The sequence below is a fragment of the Chelonoidis abingdonii genome, chromosome 2 (genome assembly GCF_003597395.2).
Source record: "Chelonoidis abingdonii isolate Lonesome George chromosome 2, CheloAbing_2.0, whole genome shotgun sequence".
In the NCBI taxonomy this organism is placed as follows: Eukaryota; Metazoa; Chordata; order Testudines; family Testudinidae; genus Chelonoidis; species Chelonoidis abingdonii.
Window position 1 is genome coordinate 175,845,713 of NC_133770.1, and position 21,162 is coordinate 175,866,874.

Genomic DNA, 21,162 nt, shown 5'->3' on the forward strand with positions numbered 1-21,162 from the left:
CTGGGTTGGGTCCTGGAGTAGAGGGCGGGCCCAGGTCCCTCCCTCTCCACTCCCCTCCTCCAAGGACACTAGTGGAGTAATTAAGAACCGGTTCAGAGGCAAGCAATAGCGCCCTGAACCTACCCCAGAGAAGAGAAAGCGCGAGACCCAGCAGAACAGTACCGGCAATTTGCCACACTAAGTATGAACAAAATCTGTTTAAAAGAAATGCTTCTCACTAGACAGACAGGCAATGTAAATCTGGTTCTAAAACCATGTAACAAGCAATGCCATTGAAGAAGAAATCCATCTATATGCAACACTTTGTGAAATACAAAAAAAAAAAGAAAAGAAAAGAAAACACCCAACAACAACCTTTTCAACACTATTTTAAACACTTATCAAGGATATTATTTACTTATTCTACACACTTTACAATTTCACTATTTTATAATATAATGCTCTTATTTCCTTTTTCCTAATCAGAGTGCATGCTTATTGTGGAATTATTTAAGATCATAAGAGCAATGACAATTTTAGTAATCTGGTTTTACTGGATTTTATTGTATGTCTTTTCATATCTGGACCATTAATATGGAAATTATTCTCAGACATATGTTGTTTAACAGCAGATGCTGGATTTACAGTTGTAGATCACATTTATGTTTCGTTCTCATTTCCATGAGGTTTCCTGCCATATACTTTTTTTCCAGCAAAAAAAAAATCATGAACATCTGCTGACTTATCCAGAGAACTGGATCTTTAATATCTAAATTCACCCCTTAGGAGGGGGCTTTTTGTTTTGTTTTTCACGTACAAACTAGGCTTTTAAGTTGTATTATTTAGTTTGTTTTAACTTGGATTATTTTTAACTAGAAGCGAAGTCACATATATACAGTGTGCACATTTTTTCTGGTACACTTGCCCCTCCCAACCACTAGAATCCAGACTTTCTCCTTTGGCACACTTGACAACCACAGTGGTTCAGACAGGATCCTGAGAATCCATCACCCTTTCATGAGACCACCATATCCCCCATATCTTCCCCCCCTTTTCGATAGGGCCATGAATATTGTCCTCATTCTCTGTCTGAAGGGGATGAGGCAAATGGCTTCCTCTGAGGTTAAATGCCGTTTGTTGTTCTACAGAGCATCCAAAAAGAATGTTTATGCAGCCACCAGCTGCAAAGAGTTTCTCTTGAACCTTTCAGGGTTTTTTAAACCTTCTCTGCTGATTGGGAAGCTTTATTTTCTACATAATCTGAGCTCTTTTCTTTCATGAACACTATGGGGGAGGGGAGAGGTTAGGAAATAAAATCCTAATTCTGGAAACCGTTATATACATAATTAGTGCCATTGAATTCAATGTTTTGTAGGATCTAGGCCTAACTTTGTATGCATGCATTAATTCAAAGCTTTTCTGGTGATCAGTGAGAGGTAAATGATAGTTCAGTTAGGTCACATTGGTAATTTCCACATTTACTATTTAATATGAGTAACATCACTTACATAGTACTCATTCATAGTACTCATTTTCAAAGCACTGTGAATATCTCTGTGCCTAAATGCCATGCTGATTGATGCATTACAGAATTCTTTAGATAAACAGAACACAGTAAGAGTATAAGGTTAAGAAACCATCTCCAAAAATTCACAGTCCTGTGATTCCTTACTTCTTAAAGCAGAATTTATCACATATCTAATGTGACCAAGTTCAAATAAATAGAAAGTATGGATTTAGCTGCCTTATACTTTTACTCCACAATACTTATTTATGGGGAAAGGCCACAGTTGATTTAAGTCATTCATTTGAAAAAAAATTCCAATGTTATGAGTAACACCATGGATTTCAATACTTGAAATATTTGAAAAATCTAATGGACTTTTCACCATTCATGCTTTCTATTTACATTTTACACTTATATTTTGCTTGGATGAGTCAGATTTACTTTTGTACATAGTCTGTTTCACTTTTTGGCTCTCATGCATGAATACAACACTACAGCGTTGGTGTAGCAAATAATGTCGGAATATTTTGATCCAAGCAAAAAGCTGTTTTCACTGAAACTGAAATACATTATTGGAATTATTTTTGTTGATCTGACATTTTGTTAAACATACTTGGACAAAACATAAATTTGCGCCAAAATCAACATGACAGTTTCAACTTGATTGGGGAAATATGGTGAGTAAAAAACAAACAAAATCCCCACAAAACAAACACACAAACACCCCTCAAAACATAAATCAGATTGTTGCACCAGTATTTGTTTGTATTACCTTCTTATCATAGGAACTGGGAAAATACAGCATTTTATATCATGAATAATATATTATTTAATTACTCTAATAACGTCCAATGAATGTGCTCATGGATGTAAGTAGGTAATGGAACTCCTTAGAATCACCGTTTTGCTTTTGCTTGATGCATATATACCTATACTACTGACTGTCTTCAAATCCCTCTGCAAACTTACTGTCTGTGCTTTGGTTTATTATTTGTAAATAAGTTTGCTGGCATATTCTTATCTCCCTCCCCCAACACCTCATGTATGAATTGGAAGGTGAAATGTTATGAGAACTGGTTTGTGCAACAGTCTAAAATGTATCTTTAGTGAAAAGTAATTTCTTATTCAAACCTAATTAAAATCTATATTCTTTGCTCCATATATATTTGCAAAATGTTAGTCTTTCTGGCTGTCTGTCTTATCCTGTTCTGTAAATTGCAAAATGAATTCATTGGGGCTTCACACAGGCACAGGTCCAATGCTATGCAACACCTAGCAGGCTCGGGGCATTGCAATGCAACAGTGCTCAAATGTATTCCAACTGTGCTGAACAAACACATCAGAATAAAAGGTAGCTTCCAATTTGAAAGCTAGATGGATATAGCTATGTCAGTCAGAGGTATGAAAACACTACTCCCCTGACTGAGATACTCTCCTGACTCAGTCCCCATGAGACACAGCTGTGCTGATGGAAGAATGCTTCTGTCAACGGAGGTAACTTTGTTCTAGAAGGTGGCGTTCCTACGCCAATGGAAAAACCCCTTCCATTGATGTAGGCTGCGCCTATATTACAGGGCAATGCCGGCAAAGCTACACTGACATAGCTATGCGGGTACTGTCTCTGTGGTGTAGACGTAGGCTTAGGCTTTGATCCTGCAAAGAATTACACAGGTACTTCGCTGATTTCATTGAGATTACACATTGGTTTGGTCCCACCAGGCGTTAAACCACTCAGGCCTGATCCCAGTAAAGTGTTTAAGCACAGGAGCAATCCCATTGAAATTAATGGGCTTGTTCATGTGTTTAAAGTTAACTATAAATTTAATAAGAATAAGCCCTAAAACCTCAATCCTGCAATGAAACCAGCTAGCACAGACTGCATTGCCCATGCATAAGCCCATTAACTTCCTTGGAATGAAAATCGTCTACACTAGCAGATACAATTGCAGGATTGATGTTATAAAGGCAAGTCAGAGAACAGGTGATGTGGGAGATGAGATAAAATATATAAACTAAGCAAACATGATAAAAATAGGCACATGACTAGTTACACAGCCATGCTGGTACAAAAACAACAAGGAGTCTGGTGGCCCCTTCAGATGCATCTGAAGAAGTGAGGTTTTTTACCCATGAAAGCTTATGCCCAAATAAACCTGTTAGTTTTTAAGGTGCCACCAGACTCCTTGTTTTTGTGGATATAGACTAACACGGCTACCCCCAGAATAGTCTCCTTCTATTTAACTCTGCCTGCTCCGTTGCTTACAAATATTTTTAATCCTAGTCTTTTTTATTTATATCCTTTCTGTTTTTAAATTTGCGTTTCACCCGGCCTATAAGACAGGAGTATGTGTGTGCGTGCACATGTGCATGCATACATACATTTATGTAAAAAAAAATTTGCTATGGGTGTAAATTCTTCCTTCTTATTTTAAATATATCTCCCTTTTATTTAAACCTTGGAAATCCATATTTTTGGCTGCAGCATTACCCCTTTCCCACTCCATAACCTCTGGTTCCATCCCCGTGCCCATCATCCTAATTTCTCTCCTAAAATTGAGGATGATAAGCATCATGTACTTTGGGGAGAGGAAATGTTGATATCCCAGGCCACTGGATGTGTGAAGGTCAGTGGTTGTTCCCCATGGAGGGGATGGGGAAGAGGGGCTGTCAAGCCATGCCCCTTCCCAACTCTGGAACCGCTTCTTTTTTTAGAGGGTAGAGACATTTTGAAGTTCCCTTTTGGGAGAAGGGAAGTTCCTAGTGCTCATGTGGCTCCGTAGAATGAGGAACTGGGTTTGGTTGTCCAATGCTGCCTCCTGTGTAATACCATAGAGCTCACATGCCTACTAGCCCTAACCTGTGAGGAAAAAGTGGGGAACAGATGAATTTCTCTGTGCTTGGAGGACTGCACCCATGTGGAAGCAGCAAGGATGCAGCAGGTTGGGAGCAGCTGGAGGGACATAAACTCACCACTAGCCATGGAGTTGCCATGCAAAAAGATAACACAGAACTGAACCATATTACCTTTTCTCTGCCCCCTCTTCCTACCCAAGAATGGTTCCTCAAGCAGCTGTAGCCAGAAGATGCCCTTGTATCTAATAGAAGCAAATTGCCAAAGACCAAAGGACTGCCATTGTCCCCAAAGCTAGTGCATGGTCCTTTCCTCCTGTGGACTGGAACCTGTAGCTCATTATGCAGGGAGAACTGATGCCTCCTGGAGGGATTTGGCAAAAAATTCAAGAGGATTTTCCAAAGAAGGGAGTGGTGAAAGTTATGATTATTTTCATTGATAGATTTTCATGAAACACTCCAGCTGCTTAAACGTGAATTGAAAATAGGTGTAAGAAAGGTGAAGAATCCGTGTGGGATGCAAGCAACATATGAATCAAGAAACTCAAATAAATACAGAGCCAAACTCGTAATAGATGTTTTCCATATCATAATAATTGCCACAGTGTTTACTCACAGGCACAAAATACTTAGATGCTCTCCTTAATCTTTAATTATTATTGCCCTCTGAGCTTGACCTCTCTTGAAGTGTTTTATAAACAATTTAAAGAATAAATGAAGTATTAGAAACAGTTATTATAGGGGAAGCAAAGTTATTTGCTTTCCTTGGGTGAAAAGATATCATTTATAAAGGCCTGATTACACTCATCTGTTTTCTGGGTAGCCGGTAAGTTTACTTTACCACGGCAAGAGAGAATAACAGAGAAATTGTGTCATGGGAGCCAAGTAAGATATTGTAGCAGTAGGAAATCCAATTGCCTTGTTTTACAGCCATTTGTCTTGTCCACAGTCTCTGTCGAATGACAGTTTGAATCAAAAGCCTTTAAAGGGTTTTCCTGCTTCACAGTAATGAGAACAACAGAGACTTTTATATTGTAAGAGGTTCTTACTGGGCCTTTCCTGCTTTAACATGGCTACCTGCCAGTGCATTTTTTATTAAAAGCTGCTTCGCATAATAAATTATATGAAGCGGCTCTGCCTGGCTGCTTGACTGTCACTAAGGTTATGAGTCAAAAAAGGGGGCTGTTAGAGAAGGTCCTATTCAAAGAAGCTTAACTAAGAAAGCTGTCAAAAAGAACAATAACAGCCAGCTTTGTATTTCAAACCTATTCTTGTAACGATGCATGTCTATACCAAAAATAAAACACTGCGGAATGTGGGATTTCTATATTTTTTTTTACTTAATAGTTTTAACAAATGGGCCAGTCTCTCCTTTTGTTTACACTGGTATAAACCAGAAGTGACTCCATTGTAACTGATGGGATACACGGGTGTAAAACCCACATACCTAAGTCAATATCAGGGCTGTTGTTTCTAATTCTAGTAAAGAGGAGTGATTTCCAGGAGGGAAAGGCCTAAGCATTTTAGAAGTCCCCATGTGATGCTGAGGGCCTTGCAATATTCTCACCTCCACTTTGTGTTTCTTGCAGGCAAAGAGGAAATAAGACTAAATGGGGCCAGGAATCATCAAAACAACAGGGCCTGTTGGCTCCAAAGCAGCTGGGGTTATGGGGGAGATGTCTGCTCCTTCTCTCTCATGTGGCTTTTTCTGTCTTCCTTCCTAACTCCCAGCCAGGCAGACAGAGTGGAGCAACAGGGAAGGGGAAAGAATGGCAGTAGCTGCCTGTTAAGAGCAGCAGCACTCCCCCTGATCTTTAGTGATTGGAATAGCACATAGTCACACCAGACACTCACCAACCACAGGTCTGAAGCTCCTTTGGCAGCATGTCCCACTGTAGCGTGTTTGACTGTTCCCCAGAACAGAGATAAGGGAGAGTCACAGCCATTTTCATAATCAGTGCTTGACTGCTGTACCTTCACTTCCTACTGCTGCTGGTTGAAATAAGCGAAGGTGAGGGTGGGAATGTAATGGCATATCATTACTTTTAGGAAGATGTATAATATAATTTGTTTTTCTAGTTCTAACACACTTCTTAAATAGTGCTAAATTTTTACATTGATCTGTTTGGAATGTACAGTGTACTCTGTATGTAAACGTGCTGTGTAGTACCCCTGAAAGTGTTAAGAACTAAGTATGAGACAAAGTGTGGGTCAGAAACTCAAAACAGAAGGACACAAGGAAAATGATACTGTAGGGACTTTAAAATGATCTATCCTGAATCAGAATTTCTGGGAGCAGATTCTCTGACCATTTTATTTAGAATTGGAGGTGCCTGTGAAGAGAGGTAGATTTGGCTCTGGCACAAGGGAGGTCCCTTGTCATGAGATGATATATAAGGGTTATGCATGTAAGTTCCAAGCTCTCATACTTCCATACTGTGCAACATTTCAGAGCCTGGAGAAAAACAGAGTGTAGCTGTTTTACAATAACAGGTGTGGATTTTCTCTGTTTATCTCCATTCAGTTGGATGGCTATTGAGTCCTTTTTGTTTATTCTTTAATAAACCCTGGGTCTTGTCTGTCCTTTAACTCCAAATCAGGTGCAACTGTGAATAATATCTGAAAGAAAATGTATTCAATGATGGGCAGAGTGAACTTTTATTAAAGAATCACTGATGAATAATTGCCAAAAGGTGGCAGCTACAGTATCCCCAACAAATGCACATTATGAATGGTCCTTTTTTAAGCCTGAAATTCCTTTAAACTTGCCTGTTGGGTTTTGAGTACCTGCAGTTAACTAGTGTTGCTTTTGGCAGGGCTTGGTGAGCAAACGAGGCATAATCTCTCTGATCTCAGTAGTCTGGTCAGTCAGCCATGACATTCTCAGTGTCTTTTCTTTCTACACCCTGTCTGAACAGAGCCATAGCCCAGGCAGCTCTCAGTGGGGTTGCCAAAGATTACCACGTGCAGTGGAGCAGTAGATGGCAGGAAAGTGGAAAATATTCAGCCTCCAAGGGTTAGGTTCATGTGGGGTTCAGGGTTAAATTTGAATGATTTTTCTCCCCCTCCAAACTGCCCACTGAGAACATTTGACTCTTTACTGCAACTTGGAAGCCCTGTAAAATGCAGGAGTCTTGTTTAGGGAGTGGAGTTGGTTCTAGATTAGAACTGGAATAAGTTGTTTATATGCTCAGTGAGCACAAAAGTTGTTACTTTTTCTTTAATCCTAATTCAGCAGTGTCTATAAGAGAATGTAAATGTAAAATACATGAAAAGAACATTTAAGGGGGCAAAGTCAAGCTCTCAAAAGTTAGGAAATTAAGGTTGCCTGAGCAACCTGAGTTCAGCCCACTTGTGTGTATGTATTGTTGCGTAATTTTTAATTACACAATAATATACTATTTTTCAACAGGACCCATCTCTCATTTAGTGCACAGGATGGTGCTCAGTATTTTTGTTTTATCCTTACTGTGTGGCCTCAGGCCTTATTTACTGAACAGTATTCAAACCCTGCTCTGAAAACAGGATTATTAATTTCTTCATGGACTTTTACCATGCTGTTCATCACTGTAGTATCTGAGTGCATCACAGATGTTCATGAATTTATTTTCACAACACCTCTGTAAGATGATGGGGTATTATCTCCATTTTACAGATGGGAAACTGAGACCCAGAGAATAAATTCAAAAGTGTACACTAGTTGTGGATGCCCAATTTAAGATACCTGGGATCTGATTTTTCAGCGTACTAAGCATTATATAGCACTTTATATGCTCAGAGCACAGCTCTCGTTGACTTCAGTTGGAGCTGTGATGCTCAGCCCTTCTACAGATCAGACCCCAGGGTCTGAAATCCAGCATCCAGAAAAAGAGGTACACACAAATAGTGAAAATTTTGTTTAAGTGACTTACCCAGCATCACATAGGAACTCTGTGGCAGAGGCAGAGAGAAATGCTGCTCTGGAGAACTGGGTTCTAACTATTTTAACCAAATTCGCCTTTCTCTCCCTGCAATCCCATGCCACCTTCACTATGTACCTTCCAGCTTCTTAACGAAATAAATCAAGGGTCCTGCAAACAATAGCTTCCTTCACTACACAACCCTGATTCATCGACAAAGCAAGTCCATCCTGTGCACTGATGAGACATGGGTCCTGTGGGAAAAAATAGTTTGCGATTAAAGACTAGACCTGCTCTGGGGATGTATCGTAAAAGTATATCATAATACATATAAACAAAGGGGCTGGATTAAGGTTAATTCTGGCACTTCCTAATTATTGCATGCTTGACTTTGCATGCTTAATAATGTTGTTAATACAATATATAGATATAGATATATATACACACATATAATATTTTAATTAAAAATTATTTAAGGATCTGACTTGCTAGGACAAAGCCAAACTATGCATTTCCTGGCTAACTTTCTGTCCTTATTTCACCCCATTGTGCTTAAGTTTTGTAGTGGTCTCAAAACAGTGGGTGATCTTGACTGCCTCTTCTGTCCCTACAGGATATGTAGCCTGACTTAAATGAGAAACATCACAAAAACAGGATAATGCTGTAGTTCTGGAGTCCACAAGGAAAGAAGCTTTCTGAAGAATACTGACTATACAGCAGTAGTTGGGCACAACAGTTTGAATTATGGACCAAATGGAAATTTCCCTCAGATGCTTTTTCTTTGGCATTTAATCAAATTCTTTTTATATTTGTTCAACTGATTTGTATTCTGTGTCACTTTCTTATTCAAAGTTATAAATGTCAATGGAACTTTTTTATATCAGTTGTGTAACTCATTCAATTTGACCTAATGGGCCAGATTCTCTGCTGATATAAATTGACAGCAGTGGCTCCAATTTATGTCTGCAGAGAACTGGGTCCTGTACATTTATCAAGTCACATTTAAAAGGACATTCATGCACAAGCTCATATACAGTAAGTGCAGCAAGACATGTTTCCGGTTACATCATAGTAGTTCAACCGGTCATTTGAACCCGATATAATTTCAGAGGAAATTTTACAGTACTGTAGAAACTCCCACTGAAAAAAAAGTACTTTTCAATAAAATGCTACAGTTTTAATCTGTGTTAAAACATTCATCCAAGTCAGTGGTTTTCAACCTTTTTTCACTTGTGACCCGCTAAAAAATTTTGAGTGGATGTGCAAAGCCCTTTGGAAATCTTATACGTAGTCTGCAGCCCCCAAGGGTCCACAGACCCCTGGCTGAAAATTGCTGTTCTAAGGAACAAGGATAGGTTACGCACAGTGTTCGTTCATTTTCTGCTTTAAAGTGAAGACAATAGCTATAGTTACCAAGCAATACTGAGAATTAAGATTCTAAATGGTTAAACCAATTTTTAGCTAGAGCCTGACAAAAGCACTGGAAACCAGCACACATTTTTAACTGCTCTGTCACTGAAAAATCTTTTTCATTGAATTTGATTTTGAGGACAACTCGTATACTGAATGTGATAGTTCTAAACAATTTTAAACATATGCACTAAATTCTTGGAACTAACAATGTTGCTTTGCACATATCTTTTAGGCCAGTAACTTAAATGATTATTAATTGACAGCGTATGGGCCAGGTGGGAATGGAGTTGCAGGGCGTCTCACCCAATGCTGTTTCAATGCCCTTCACAAGTGCCAGGGACAGTCATGGTGCATTGCATTTGAGGAAGCTCAGGGATTTCTCCTCCACATTGCTCTCTTAAGAAGGAGGTGGGATCATGCTTCTACTCCACACCACTCCACAGAATCAAAAAGACAGTCCAGCCTACTTGTTCAGCCTGGATGCTGGGACCTCAAAAGGGACAATCTGTAGTTGTGCAGCTGATGGCAGCTTCATACCACCCTCAGTGCAGGGCAGTGCCTAAATGACAGCCCTTTGGATGGGAGAGTGCAGGTGTGGTTCTCCTTCAGAATCTCAGAAGGGCTGGTATGCTGTTCTTCTGTACTGGTCCTGGATCCTCCACGATCCCTCTCTTACCCTGTGACAGTGCCATTCTTATGAAGCCATCCTGCCATGGCCTCCCTTGCCTGCAGCTTCTCCGAGAACCGCATAAACAAAGGGTGGTCCATGAAAACTGCAATGCAGGTTCCAAACTATAATACTGAGCTTTAAGGCTTCCCAGGCATGTTGTGAGCTCAGGGACACCTCTACCAAGGAACTCTACAGAGCCAATAGCACTATTAGACCCCAACAAAAAAAGGTCCAAATGACAAAGCTCAGGAAAGCAAGTGGGTAACTTTAATCAAACCTGCCTATGATCTCCTAAAAGTCTGTATCGGAGTAAAGGAAGGGGCAAAGTTGCAAGCAGATTATCCTGCTCAAACCCGTTCATTCATCTCTCACTTTTGTTTTTATAAGGAAGTCTTAAATGGGTGAAATACGTATCAGTGTGATTGTTTTTAAAGCTAATTTTCTACCACTATTTCCTATGATTAGTGAATTAAAACCTTCCTTTCCCCCCCGCCCCCCGATATGTTTTAAGTAAGTTATGCATATGTAAGGCGATCCAAATACTGACGGTTGGCATTGAATTGCATAGGCAGAGAGGTATGGGAAATTTGTGCAAAATCTGATTGCACAGGCTAGTGTCATTACACTAAATCCCGATCCCACAGAAACTGATATCAAACCTTCTTTCCCTTTATTTTTTTTAGTAGGTTACATCTAACTGTACTGTATTTGCAGGGCGGGGGGAGGCGGGTGTATTTGTTTGCTGCTGCCTGATTGCATACTTCCAGTTCCAAATGAAGTGTGCAGTTGACTAGTCAGTTCGTAACGCTGGTGTTTGTAACTTTGAAGTTCTGACTGTACTTCTGAACTTTTGTTGCCTGAAGGGCCGGATTCAGCAAAGCATGTGCTTAACTTTAGTAGTTTAAATGTGGTTAAGCAATGTATGAGGCTACTCATCATATGCTTGCAGTTAAGCATTAGAGTGTTTTGTTGGGTCATGGCCTAACTTAGCTGTTTGCTTCAACATCAATAATATCATTTTAAAGAATAATTAGGGTTTAAAAAAGTGTTTGATCAACTCACCTATAGAACGTGAAATGAAGTTTGTTTTAAAAAATCAGTAGTTTGGTGGAAAAGGGTGAGCCTGCAATAAGAGAAACACTGCTCTGTTTATCTAAGTGCTGTTAACAGCATCCAATAAACTTGGAACAGAAGTAACACTTTTACATTTTAATAATGAAAACAATGTTCCATTTTTTTCTTCCAAAAGAATTCTTTGATGTCTGCCATGTCCCTGTCCAGGACATATTTTCTAAGAGAAGAAAATATTTTAATTAGTGAAGAAAAATGATATAGAGAACATGTACTGAAATAACGTTTTTGTTGCCAGTGATGATTATTGGTGTATTTCTGTGTCCTTTTAATAAATCTGTATGCTAGGATTTAACTTTTGTGCCCATCACAGAATACTGTAAATCCTACCTTTGGAAAATATAATAGTTTTGTATTTATTACAAACAGTCCTTCAGATTGGTTGCTGATTAGATGCAACTTTTCACGGTGATTTACACGGCGCTGCTATTCTGTAGGGATAGAAAATATTCTTTCATTGTTTTACTTGGAGTTAGATCCTTTGGTCATTTTGAATGCAAAACAGGCTTTAAATACAGCTTAACTCTTAGAACACTGAGACAAATATCCATGTCTGTTGTGAACTGAGGGAGGGTCACAACTGGGAGGAGGGAGATAAATGGGAGGAACTTTTTTTTCCTTACAAATTCTCACCATTGCTATCATCAAAGCTTGTGCTCTGTCTGTACTTATGCTCCTACTGTTTCTCTTACCAGTGAGGCAGCTCTGGTAATAGCAATGGTGAGAAATTTTAGGGGGGAAAAGCTAATACAGATACAACCTTAGAGAGTCCTGAAGACCTCCTAAGGAAGAAAGAAGCTAATAACCATTTCTGTGCCACAGCCCTTATTTTATTTTTAGCTATGTAAAGATACCTATAGAGTTACATATAAATCTATAGATAGAATCACTCCTAAGCAGCAAGACATAATGTCTGTCAAGTTTCAGGCCAAAGCAAATTTGTATAGCCAAATTATAAACCCTAGAAATAAGGCTTTATAGTGGAATTGCTGTCATAACGTTAACTACTGTGTATGGCTGTAGTGAGCGTCAGTTTTAAGTTCTAGTTTTGATGTGCAGTTAACGGCTTGAGCTCAATCATGATGTATAGTAAGATATTTTAAGATATTACATTTGAAGAGAATTGTTATTTAAACATTATCTCTGAATCACGTCATTTTAATGCCTCTGAAACATCATTCAGTCCTTGGTACAGAATCGCATGAAAATTCATGATCACATTTCTCAAAATGAACACAAGCTTAGGTTTCTTTAACTGCTTTATGTGATCTTTAGAGTAAGAGAACTGAACTGTTTCTGCTGAACATTTAGCAGAATAGTCCTGTAAAATAGCATTTCCGATTTTTTTTTTAATCTTGATCCTCTCTAATCCTTCATTTCTGCCTTTGGGGGTATATTATGTTTGTGTTTAGAATACATTTTTGAACATAACTCTTTCTGTAGCAAGAAAAGTAGTAAATACTTTTTGTCTTGTTGCACCTAACCACTAATGATTGATTTTAGTGGTTGCCAGTGAAACCTCTCCCATTTCCCAGGTAATATTGATTGTACTTGAATACTATGTTAACTTGATTGCTCAGAACAATTTTTCCCCAAAACATTTGTTTTTTTATGTTCCCTCAGGAGATAATTCCAAAACTGAAGCTGTCATTCTTTAGCCGCCTAGTCCAACACAGTAAAGCTTGCTGCAATACAGATGATGATTATTACTCTCACTGCTGATACAGAGAATGGGAATGTGGTGCTGAAAGCTGCTAGTTTAACTCCCTTGCAGTTTGAAACCTAAGACTGGATACTTTAACTCTGTCCTTGGAAAAAGACTTCAGTGCTGAAAGTGCCTCTTGTGTTCATGGAGGAAGTATAACCTACTTTCAGTGCAAAATGTTAAACCTTAAAGTAGTGCTTAATAGTTCTGGCTAGTAGTTAAAATAAATTCCACTTTTACAATTAACAAGAATACATGTGAAGATCTCAAAGCACTTTACTACCATTAAATAAGACCCAGAATACACTGGGTGAAATCCTGGCCCCATCCACGTTGGTGGGAGTTTTGCCATCAACATTAGTGAAGTGAAATTTGTTAGTTTCTAAGGTGCTCCTCATTCTTTTTATTAGTGAAGTGCATCAGCCATACTAATTTTGCAGATAACAAGCCAATGCATAGAGGAGTTAGAGTACATAGCTTTTTCAAGCCTGCAGTAATATTCCAAACTTATCAGAGGACTTGTTCCTGCAATGAGCTACATATAGGTGTTTGTCTGCATGGAGCTTATAACAGTATTGGGCCTAAGAGGAGCAGAATTAGACCCAAAGTGTCCTAATCAGGATTCCTTGCTTTATTTTCTAGACTACAGTCTCTTCCATTATCCTACATTGCCATCAAAATGAAGGAAGTTTCATTTTCTGTAATTCCATGTGCCTAGATTTAGTTTCTGAATTTTTTAATTGCAACTAATGTGTAACATTTCAATTTATTAACAAATTTTAATTATAGTGAATTGTTCTGTTGATTATTACTGATTGTATCATTCTGATGCACCCAGAACAGCAATCCTAAAACTCAAGGAAATTGAAGCAAGATCCCATGTAGGTGGTCATCAAAACAAGTAATAACCGTGAACCAGTTAGTCAGCAACAGTGTGAACAAAACATAACAGTCCATATGGCAGGCGCTGAGTAACTGCACACACCCAGCACTATGTGTGTGTACACACACACACGCACGCACACACAAACTGGAACACTGAGTTCAGGGAGCAGGAAACGAGCATGAACAGGAAGTAATAAGCAAGAAGGCAGCACTCACGCATCAGTCATCACATTGACTTTTCAAATATATGTATTAAAAAATATCACTTCAGGACTAGATTTTTCCAAAGTGCATTTGCACTTGGGTGCATTGCCCAAACCTTCCAGTGTGCATGCATGCCAACACTCGTTTGCTTATGCACGTAAGCATGTTTGTGTTCACACATCAGAGTTTGCGCACGAACAGGTGGGGGCACACATTTTGTGTGCACATTCTTTTGAAAATCTGACCCTGTGTCAAACTGTGCAGTGGTCTATTACATATATGAGTCGCTTTTCCAGAGAATATAAAAACTGTAATCACAGAAGATTCCCTAAAATTTTAAAATAACCAGTAAACCAGAATGTCATTTAGTCTTTAACATTTGACAAACAAAAGCAAAATATCTCTGAATCCTTTTGATAAATCTGATCTGAGGGACTTTAATTTTTCAATTCTTGTGATGCTCATGATACAGAAGAAATAATCCCATTTTTTACTTTGTGGGACAGTCAAACAGGACACAAGCTGTATCTATGGTTTTCTTATTTTGTGTGACAGAAGGTTTTAGTTTGGAATATGCAATATATATCAGGCAGTAAGTCCAAAGAAAGACCATTTCTAAGAGAAACTATAGAAAATGTACAGGTAGATCTCATAAGAGCTGTTTTGTATCATGAATTTGTCTAGTTCTAGACACACTGATTTCCTTCCAATCTTTTAGTTATGAGCAACCAATAATCACTTTAGAAAGAGAAATGATTGTGCTCATAGTATTAATGCTGCTGTTTCGCTTTGAATAAAGTAGCCCATGTCACTAGTTAGTCATATTCTTTGGCACAGTAAATGCCATGTCATTTTAATTCTAGTAGTGCATTAGGGTACTAATATCATTGAGCTTGTTAAGCCTGATTCTCAGTCCCCAGTACTGGTTCAGTTAACTTCCTTTTTTGGAGCAAGCAGTTGATCAGTGTTTTTTTATTAGTATAGAAGTCACAGGCTTAGTATTAAGGTATCTAAAGAACTATGTTGTGATGAAAAGATATGAAAAGCCAAATGTAATTTGAAACAACTCTCCAAGGAGAAGGCACAGGCATGCGAATTTTGCAGTCAAATATGTAGAACCAAGCTATTTGTGGTATGGTATAGCTGTGTGCAATTCCCAAATGGTAGAGTTTATTATCACTGTGTCAATATCTTACTCAAATGTGGAGATAGAGAATCCCAAATTAGTTAATGAATTTATTCTTCCTTTCTAGTTAACCAGTAAAACCTTTTGAAGGAAGTTTAAATTTTGAATGGTCTCACCAGCAGCTTTATTAAGAGACAAAAAGTATATATTTGTTTTTGTGTGGTTTGTTTTTGTTTTTTTAAATATGAGGATGGTTTTAGATGCCTGTCTTCCATTCTTTATGTAACCTTTTGCATTTTGTGTTTAGAAACTGACATTCCAATTGATTTTCATTGGCCTTCTGCCTGGGTTGAATACTGAGGCAGCAAATTAGGAATGCTTCAGAAGTCCCACAAACAAAGACGTTTGCTGTGAAACTGGAGATAATGTGACACTTATATTTCGAGCTTCTTAGCTTACTCAAATGATAAATGGTGGCATGGTTTAGGTAGTGTGTGTGTGGGGGGGTTACAGACTGAAAGAAGTTGCTGTGAGCTGAGCTTTGGGATTCAACTAGCAGACAGTTATCCATCATGTAAGTATGCTGATAATATCTTTTATCTCTCTTTCAGGGGCTAACTTTGTAACTCGAAAAATTAGCCGATCAGTAGCTAAGATTCACCTCGGACAGATGGAATATTTCAGTTTGGGCAATCTGGATGCTAAAAGAGACTGGGGCCATGCCAAAGACTACGTTGAGGTAGGTTATTGGCTGTGTGCCCTTTTTGAAACAGTGCCATTGATCTGTTTAATGCAATAACTTCAGTGAAAATGCATAAGGGGTATCTCAGGAATTTTTACCCACAGAGGCCTGTTAACTTAGTGTTGCTCTCAGTTTCAGACTAGGGAGTTCAGTAACATAGTGGGCTACCCCAGCCATGACCTGAACAGAAAAATAAATCTTCAGGTTTACATTCCTTTACTGAATTCCTCTGGGAGGGGTCTATAAACTGGAACTATTTTAAAGAGTTTTTCTCCAATTGTTTCTGCGAACTTTTATGTCCAACATTAAGATCATAGCAAGATGCAGTGAAACGTGACTCTAAAGATCTCACTGCAGGCTGGTGGCCTTTTACTGTGACAGGGCAAAAACACCATTAATGCTGACGATCAAAGGTCTGGTTGGTTCTGCTTCAGAATGAAGCTTCACATTAATATTATGATATCAAGAACTGTGTCACGTATGTGTCTATAGCTATTTACTTTATTTCAGATGTTTTTTGTTAGTCAAAATTGTTTAATTCTATTCTATGCATATACTTTTCTTTTTAAAAAAATCTGCATTGTATTAAAAGAGACATGAATGACCACGTCAGAAATGTTGTTTTCCCAAGAGAACGTTGTCCCCATTTTGCCTTTCAAAGATTTCCTGTGGTCATTGGGCTATTTCTGGCTTTTAATAATTTCTCTCTGGAAAACCAGAGCTGGCTTCCTTATTCATTGCTGTGATTCAAAAAGAGGATCATTGTTTGTGTTTCTTAAATTACCAAGTTAATACCAAAATAACACCTTTAATTCTTTGGTTTTTAATTAATTTTTGAGCTCTTTGGCCTTGACTTAAGCAATTAAAAGAAGCCACTGGTAAGACTAAAATAGATTCTAATTTAAATATTGTCTTGTGAGGAAATCATGGTATCTTACCAATCCTCTTGATGATGACGATAAAAATGGGAAAAAATATTATATCTGCATCCAAGCCATTACCTCAGGTGAGTGGAGAAGTAGAATTTGGCCAGCTGGGCTGTAAAGTTGGTCCCCAGTTCTGCAATGCATGTGCCTGCTAGGAATCCTGATGTTGGTATGATATTTCATGGGAGTAAGGGTCCACCTGCTTGGATATCATTTTCTGGGACCTTAGCATGGTTAATTAACCCAGGAAATCTTCCTGATGTATTTTCCAGATATAATTTAAAATAATTTTTATACACAACATTTTATAGCAGCTAGAAAGTTATTAACAAAATCTATGGGACAAAGCATCTCAGCTCTGTTATTTGTAAGTAAAACATACCCTTCCACAATTAATAAGCTTTTCATTTTTAAAAATAAAAATGGCATAAAACAGAAATTAGCATTAGAACATTAAAATAGTTATTAGGGTAAAATATCCAAAGAAAATATATAAATTGAGTTTCCGTATGAATATTCAGGACTGAATTCCACTCTCTTCTATGCTGGTATAAATCCAAAGGAATTCTATTGTACTCAGTAGGCCAAATCCTGGACCTGCTGAAATCAATAGCAAGACTCTTTGTGTTTAATGGAGAAAGGTTGGATACAGTGACTCAGTGGTTTCACTAAGGGCACAGGTTGATCTGCATTCATCAGATTCCACCTAGGATGACCTGTGTGCAAACCTTAAAAAACAAACAAAAAAACAAACAAAAAAAGAAGCCTCATCTTATTCAGCAAAACCACCCGATAGAAAGTTCTCAGCTGGAGTCTCCATCAAGGACACACAGTGGTAATGTAAGCAGCATTCCAGATCTTTCATTCATATGTTTTTGGGGCTTTTCCAAAATCTTCTGGAAAGAATTTCTCACTAGGATAGAATTATCTTGAGTATCTCATTAGCGGGATCCCTTTGCCTAATGGGAGACTTATTAGTTCTTTTCTAAATATATTTAAAATGTGGTTATTTCCATTCTTATAATGGCTAAAAAAGAGAATAACTTTAAAATAGAAATAAACTATTCCAGGCTTTAATGGACTAGGTTGGACTTAGATAGTTAACATCATTAGAATAAATATGCTGTATAATGTTAGATAGAATGATCATATTTATAAGCATTTTGTGAGATTCCTTAAATGTACAATTGAATACCATTCAGATCGATAGTATCTCTCTATATTTAATTTTAAATCCCATTGATGCTAATATGAGTAGCATATGCGTCTGGGTAGACCCCATGCTGTTTTTTCTTTCTCTTTACTACTTGATTAGGAATAATAATAATAAAACTATAAATACATTCATACTTGTTTTATAAAATATTATGGGTTAAATCCTGGTCCCACTTCAGTGGGGACAGATTTCACTGTATATTTACTGGTGTGGGTGCTGGTATGGAGTGTTGTCTAGTAATCAGAGGCTAGGACTAGGAGTCAGGACTCTTGAGTTCTAACTGCAGGTATGCTACTGATCTTACATTATGATCTTGTGTAAGTTACTTCCCAATTCAGTAAAGTATTTAAGCACGTCTAAATTGAAACATGTAGCTGTCCCATTGAGGTGGGACTACTCACATGCTTAAAAATTAGGCACAAGGTGAAGTACCTTGTCGAATCAGAGCTTAACTAGTAGACATTTTAAAAAAAGGTTTAAACAACCTAATGTTGTGGGGAGGAGTGTTTGTTTATAATTTCACCAGTATTGGTTAGTACTTAAACTTCCACCTGCAATGATTGCAAGTCAGAAATTGGAGCATTGTGCTATGGATGAAAACCTGAAAATGTAATTTGTTCAAAAAAAGAATTTAACTCCTTCATCTAGAGCAAACATAAAGTAAGCAAATAGTGAAAAGTAAATGTGATTTTTTTTAAATGTCAGTTTTCAACTAAAATATTAGTGATTGATACAAAATGTTTTTAAAACATCTAATTTGTAACTTGTAATTGACCCTTTTAATTACAATGAAGTTAATATCTGTCTGAATGTAAATTGGTGGGAGGAGTTTCCGATTATTTTACGAATAGCAATCAGTACCACCAAGTGGGAGAAGGAGGGGAAGTAATATGTCAACACTGTTGATGTATGAATCTTCTGTGTGCTGTTTTGTTTTGCGAGGTTAATTTATACCTTTTATTTTATGCAGAACGTTACAATAAACCATCTGCTAGATATTTTCAAACACCAGTACAATAGTAAGCACTTAACAGTCTATGACTCATTCCTATACCATGTGAAAAACACAAGGCATTATACAAATTTCCTCTCACCGCCACCCCAAGAGAGTCTTAATTTAAATCAATTCAGGTTCTCACAATCACTTAACTTAGAGCGCTGAGAAAAGTACCCATCAATCCATTGCTAACTTTTTATTTCCCAGCCGCCAAATACTGTTAACGCTAAAATCATGAAGGGATATATGCAAGTGAAACCTTAAAGAAGTCTCATTGTATGGGAAGTGAGAGACATGTTTATTTGTAAAGTTGCAATAGGATATTCTGCAAATAGAACACAACTTCGCTGTAAAGCTGCCCTAGAGAGAAAGTGAGTTTGTCTTTTCCAAGAAGTTCTACAATGGAGCTTTCCCCTTCTCTCTTATAACCCCTTTAGCATAGTGTTCTGGGGCTGGGCAGTGCAGCACAAAGTTAAATGTGCAGAAAAGAAAGGTGCAGAAAAGAAAATCAGACAGAACTAACTAACCAACTCCACTGTCACTGACCTAGTTGCATTCCCCCAGTTGGACACTCTCTAGACTTCTATGAATGGATCCAAATGCTGAATCCCACATACCCTTTACTTCCAGGGTCTGGGCAGAGTTTAGCTATGGTTCCTGGCTTTGGGTCTCTAGGCATGTACTCTAGATGTAGACCTCATGTCTGATGCTCATTTTGGCAATGGGGACTCCCACAGTCCAATTGCTTAGGCTCTGAAGCTAGCGCTGTACCTCCTCAGCACTCGTATGTTTTCCCCAGAATCCGATCAAAGGCTTACAATTTACCTCTTCACAGGGGCGTGTGATAGTGAAAGTAAACAGATTTTGCAAAGGATTCTGTAACACCATTGCTCTATCCTTAGGTAGCATGAGAAATACACAGTCCAATATAAAATAATAATCACACTTATACGCATTGCTCTGCCTCAGGTCCACTCTGGAGAGTTCCTTGAGTTGGGCAGAGTCTTCTCGAGTGTCCAGGATCCTTCCCCTGCATCATATAACTTCTCTTTAGAATGTGGACTCTTTCTTGCTCCACTAGCTTTCTCTGACCTTGGCTGGTCCCTCAGTTAAACCAGGTCCCCACTGCTACTAAAGCATACCCATTTCTTCTCCTCTCCTGCCCAAATCTTCCTGTCCCTTGAAAAGCCTTCATTCTTTGTTCCTCCTGTGAATCCTTTTTTAAACCCCAGCACTGTCTCTTTGCCCTGCTTGGGAATTTCCCATTCTCTCTGCTTCCCTATCCCTGTTAACAAGGAGAGACTAGCTTCAGCCACGCTCCGTTGCATAGCCATTGTTCGGTCCCCACTGCAGTTGTAGCCGTTCTTCCTGGTCTGGGAGGTATGCACTTCATCCCCTGTCAGCAAACAATGGATTCCACATCCAAGTGGAGGCATTCCCTGATGCAACAATTTTATAACAACTTCATAACATCAACCAGAATTCAGAAGTTTTACATATAGATTTCACAAATTACCATCACATCCTAATGCTGTCTGCCCCCACAGCTCTGCATCAACACACCAGCTACTGAGCTGTGTATGTGTATGAGAAGTATGTACTACTTCTGTGCTTCAGAGGGGTATTGCACAGACAAATGTGTTCATGTTTATGAAATGCTTAGTGTGACAAAGTTCCTCCTCCACCTTGGTGGGTCCTGCGCTTATTGGCGGATTTGTTCACCTCAGTGATCTTCCCTTCTTGTGGAACCCACAGTCTGAGTCAGCTCCTCCTGTGTCTGATCAGGAGTTGGGAGGTTTGGGGGGAACCCAGGCCCGCCCTCTACTCCGGGTTCCAGCCCAGGGCCCTGTGATCGCAGCTGTCTATATCCTCCTGGAACAGTTGCAGGAAGCTACAATTCCCTGGGCTACTT

The 21,162-nt window shown here is 38.5% G+C and overlaps 1 protein-coding gene across 2 annotated transcripts in view; it reads left to right on the forward strand.

Moving 5' to 3' along the window:
- GMDS (GDP-mannose 4,6-dehydratase) overlaps positions 1-21,162 on the forward strand; it is a 560,814-nt gene that overhangs the window by 261,177 nt on the left and 278,475 nt on the right. For both annotated transcript variants that reach the window (XM_032792438.2, XM_075062817.1), the window contains exon 7: positions 15,981-16,108. In XM_032792438.2, the coding sequence (XP_032648329.1) occupies positions 15,981-16,108 (128 nt within the window). The remainder of the gene's footprint in view (positions 1-15,980; positions 16,109-21,162) is intronic.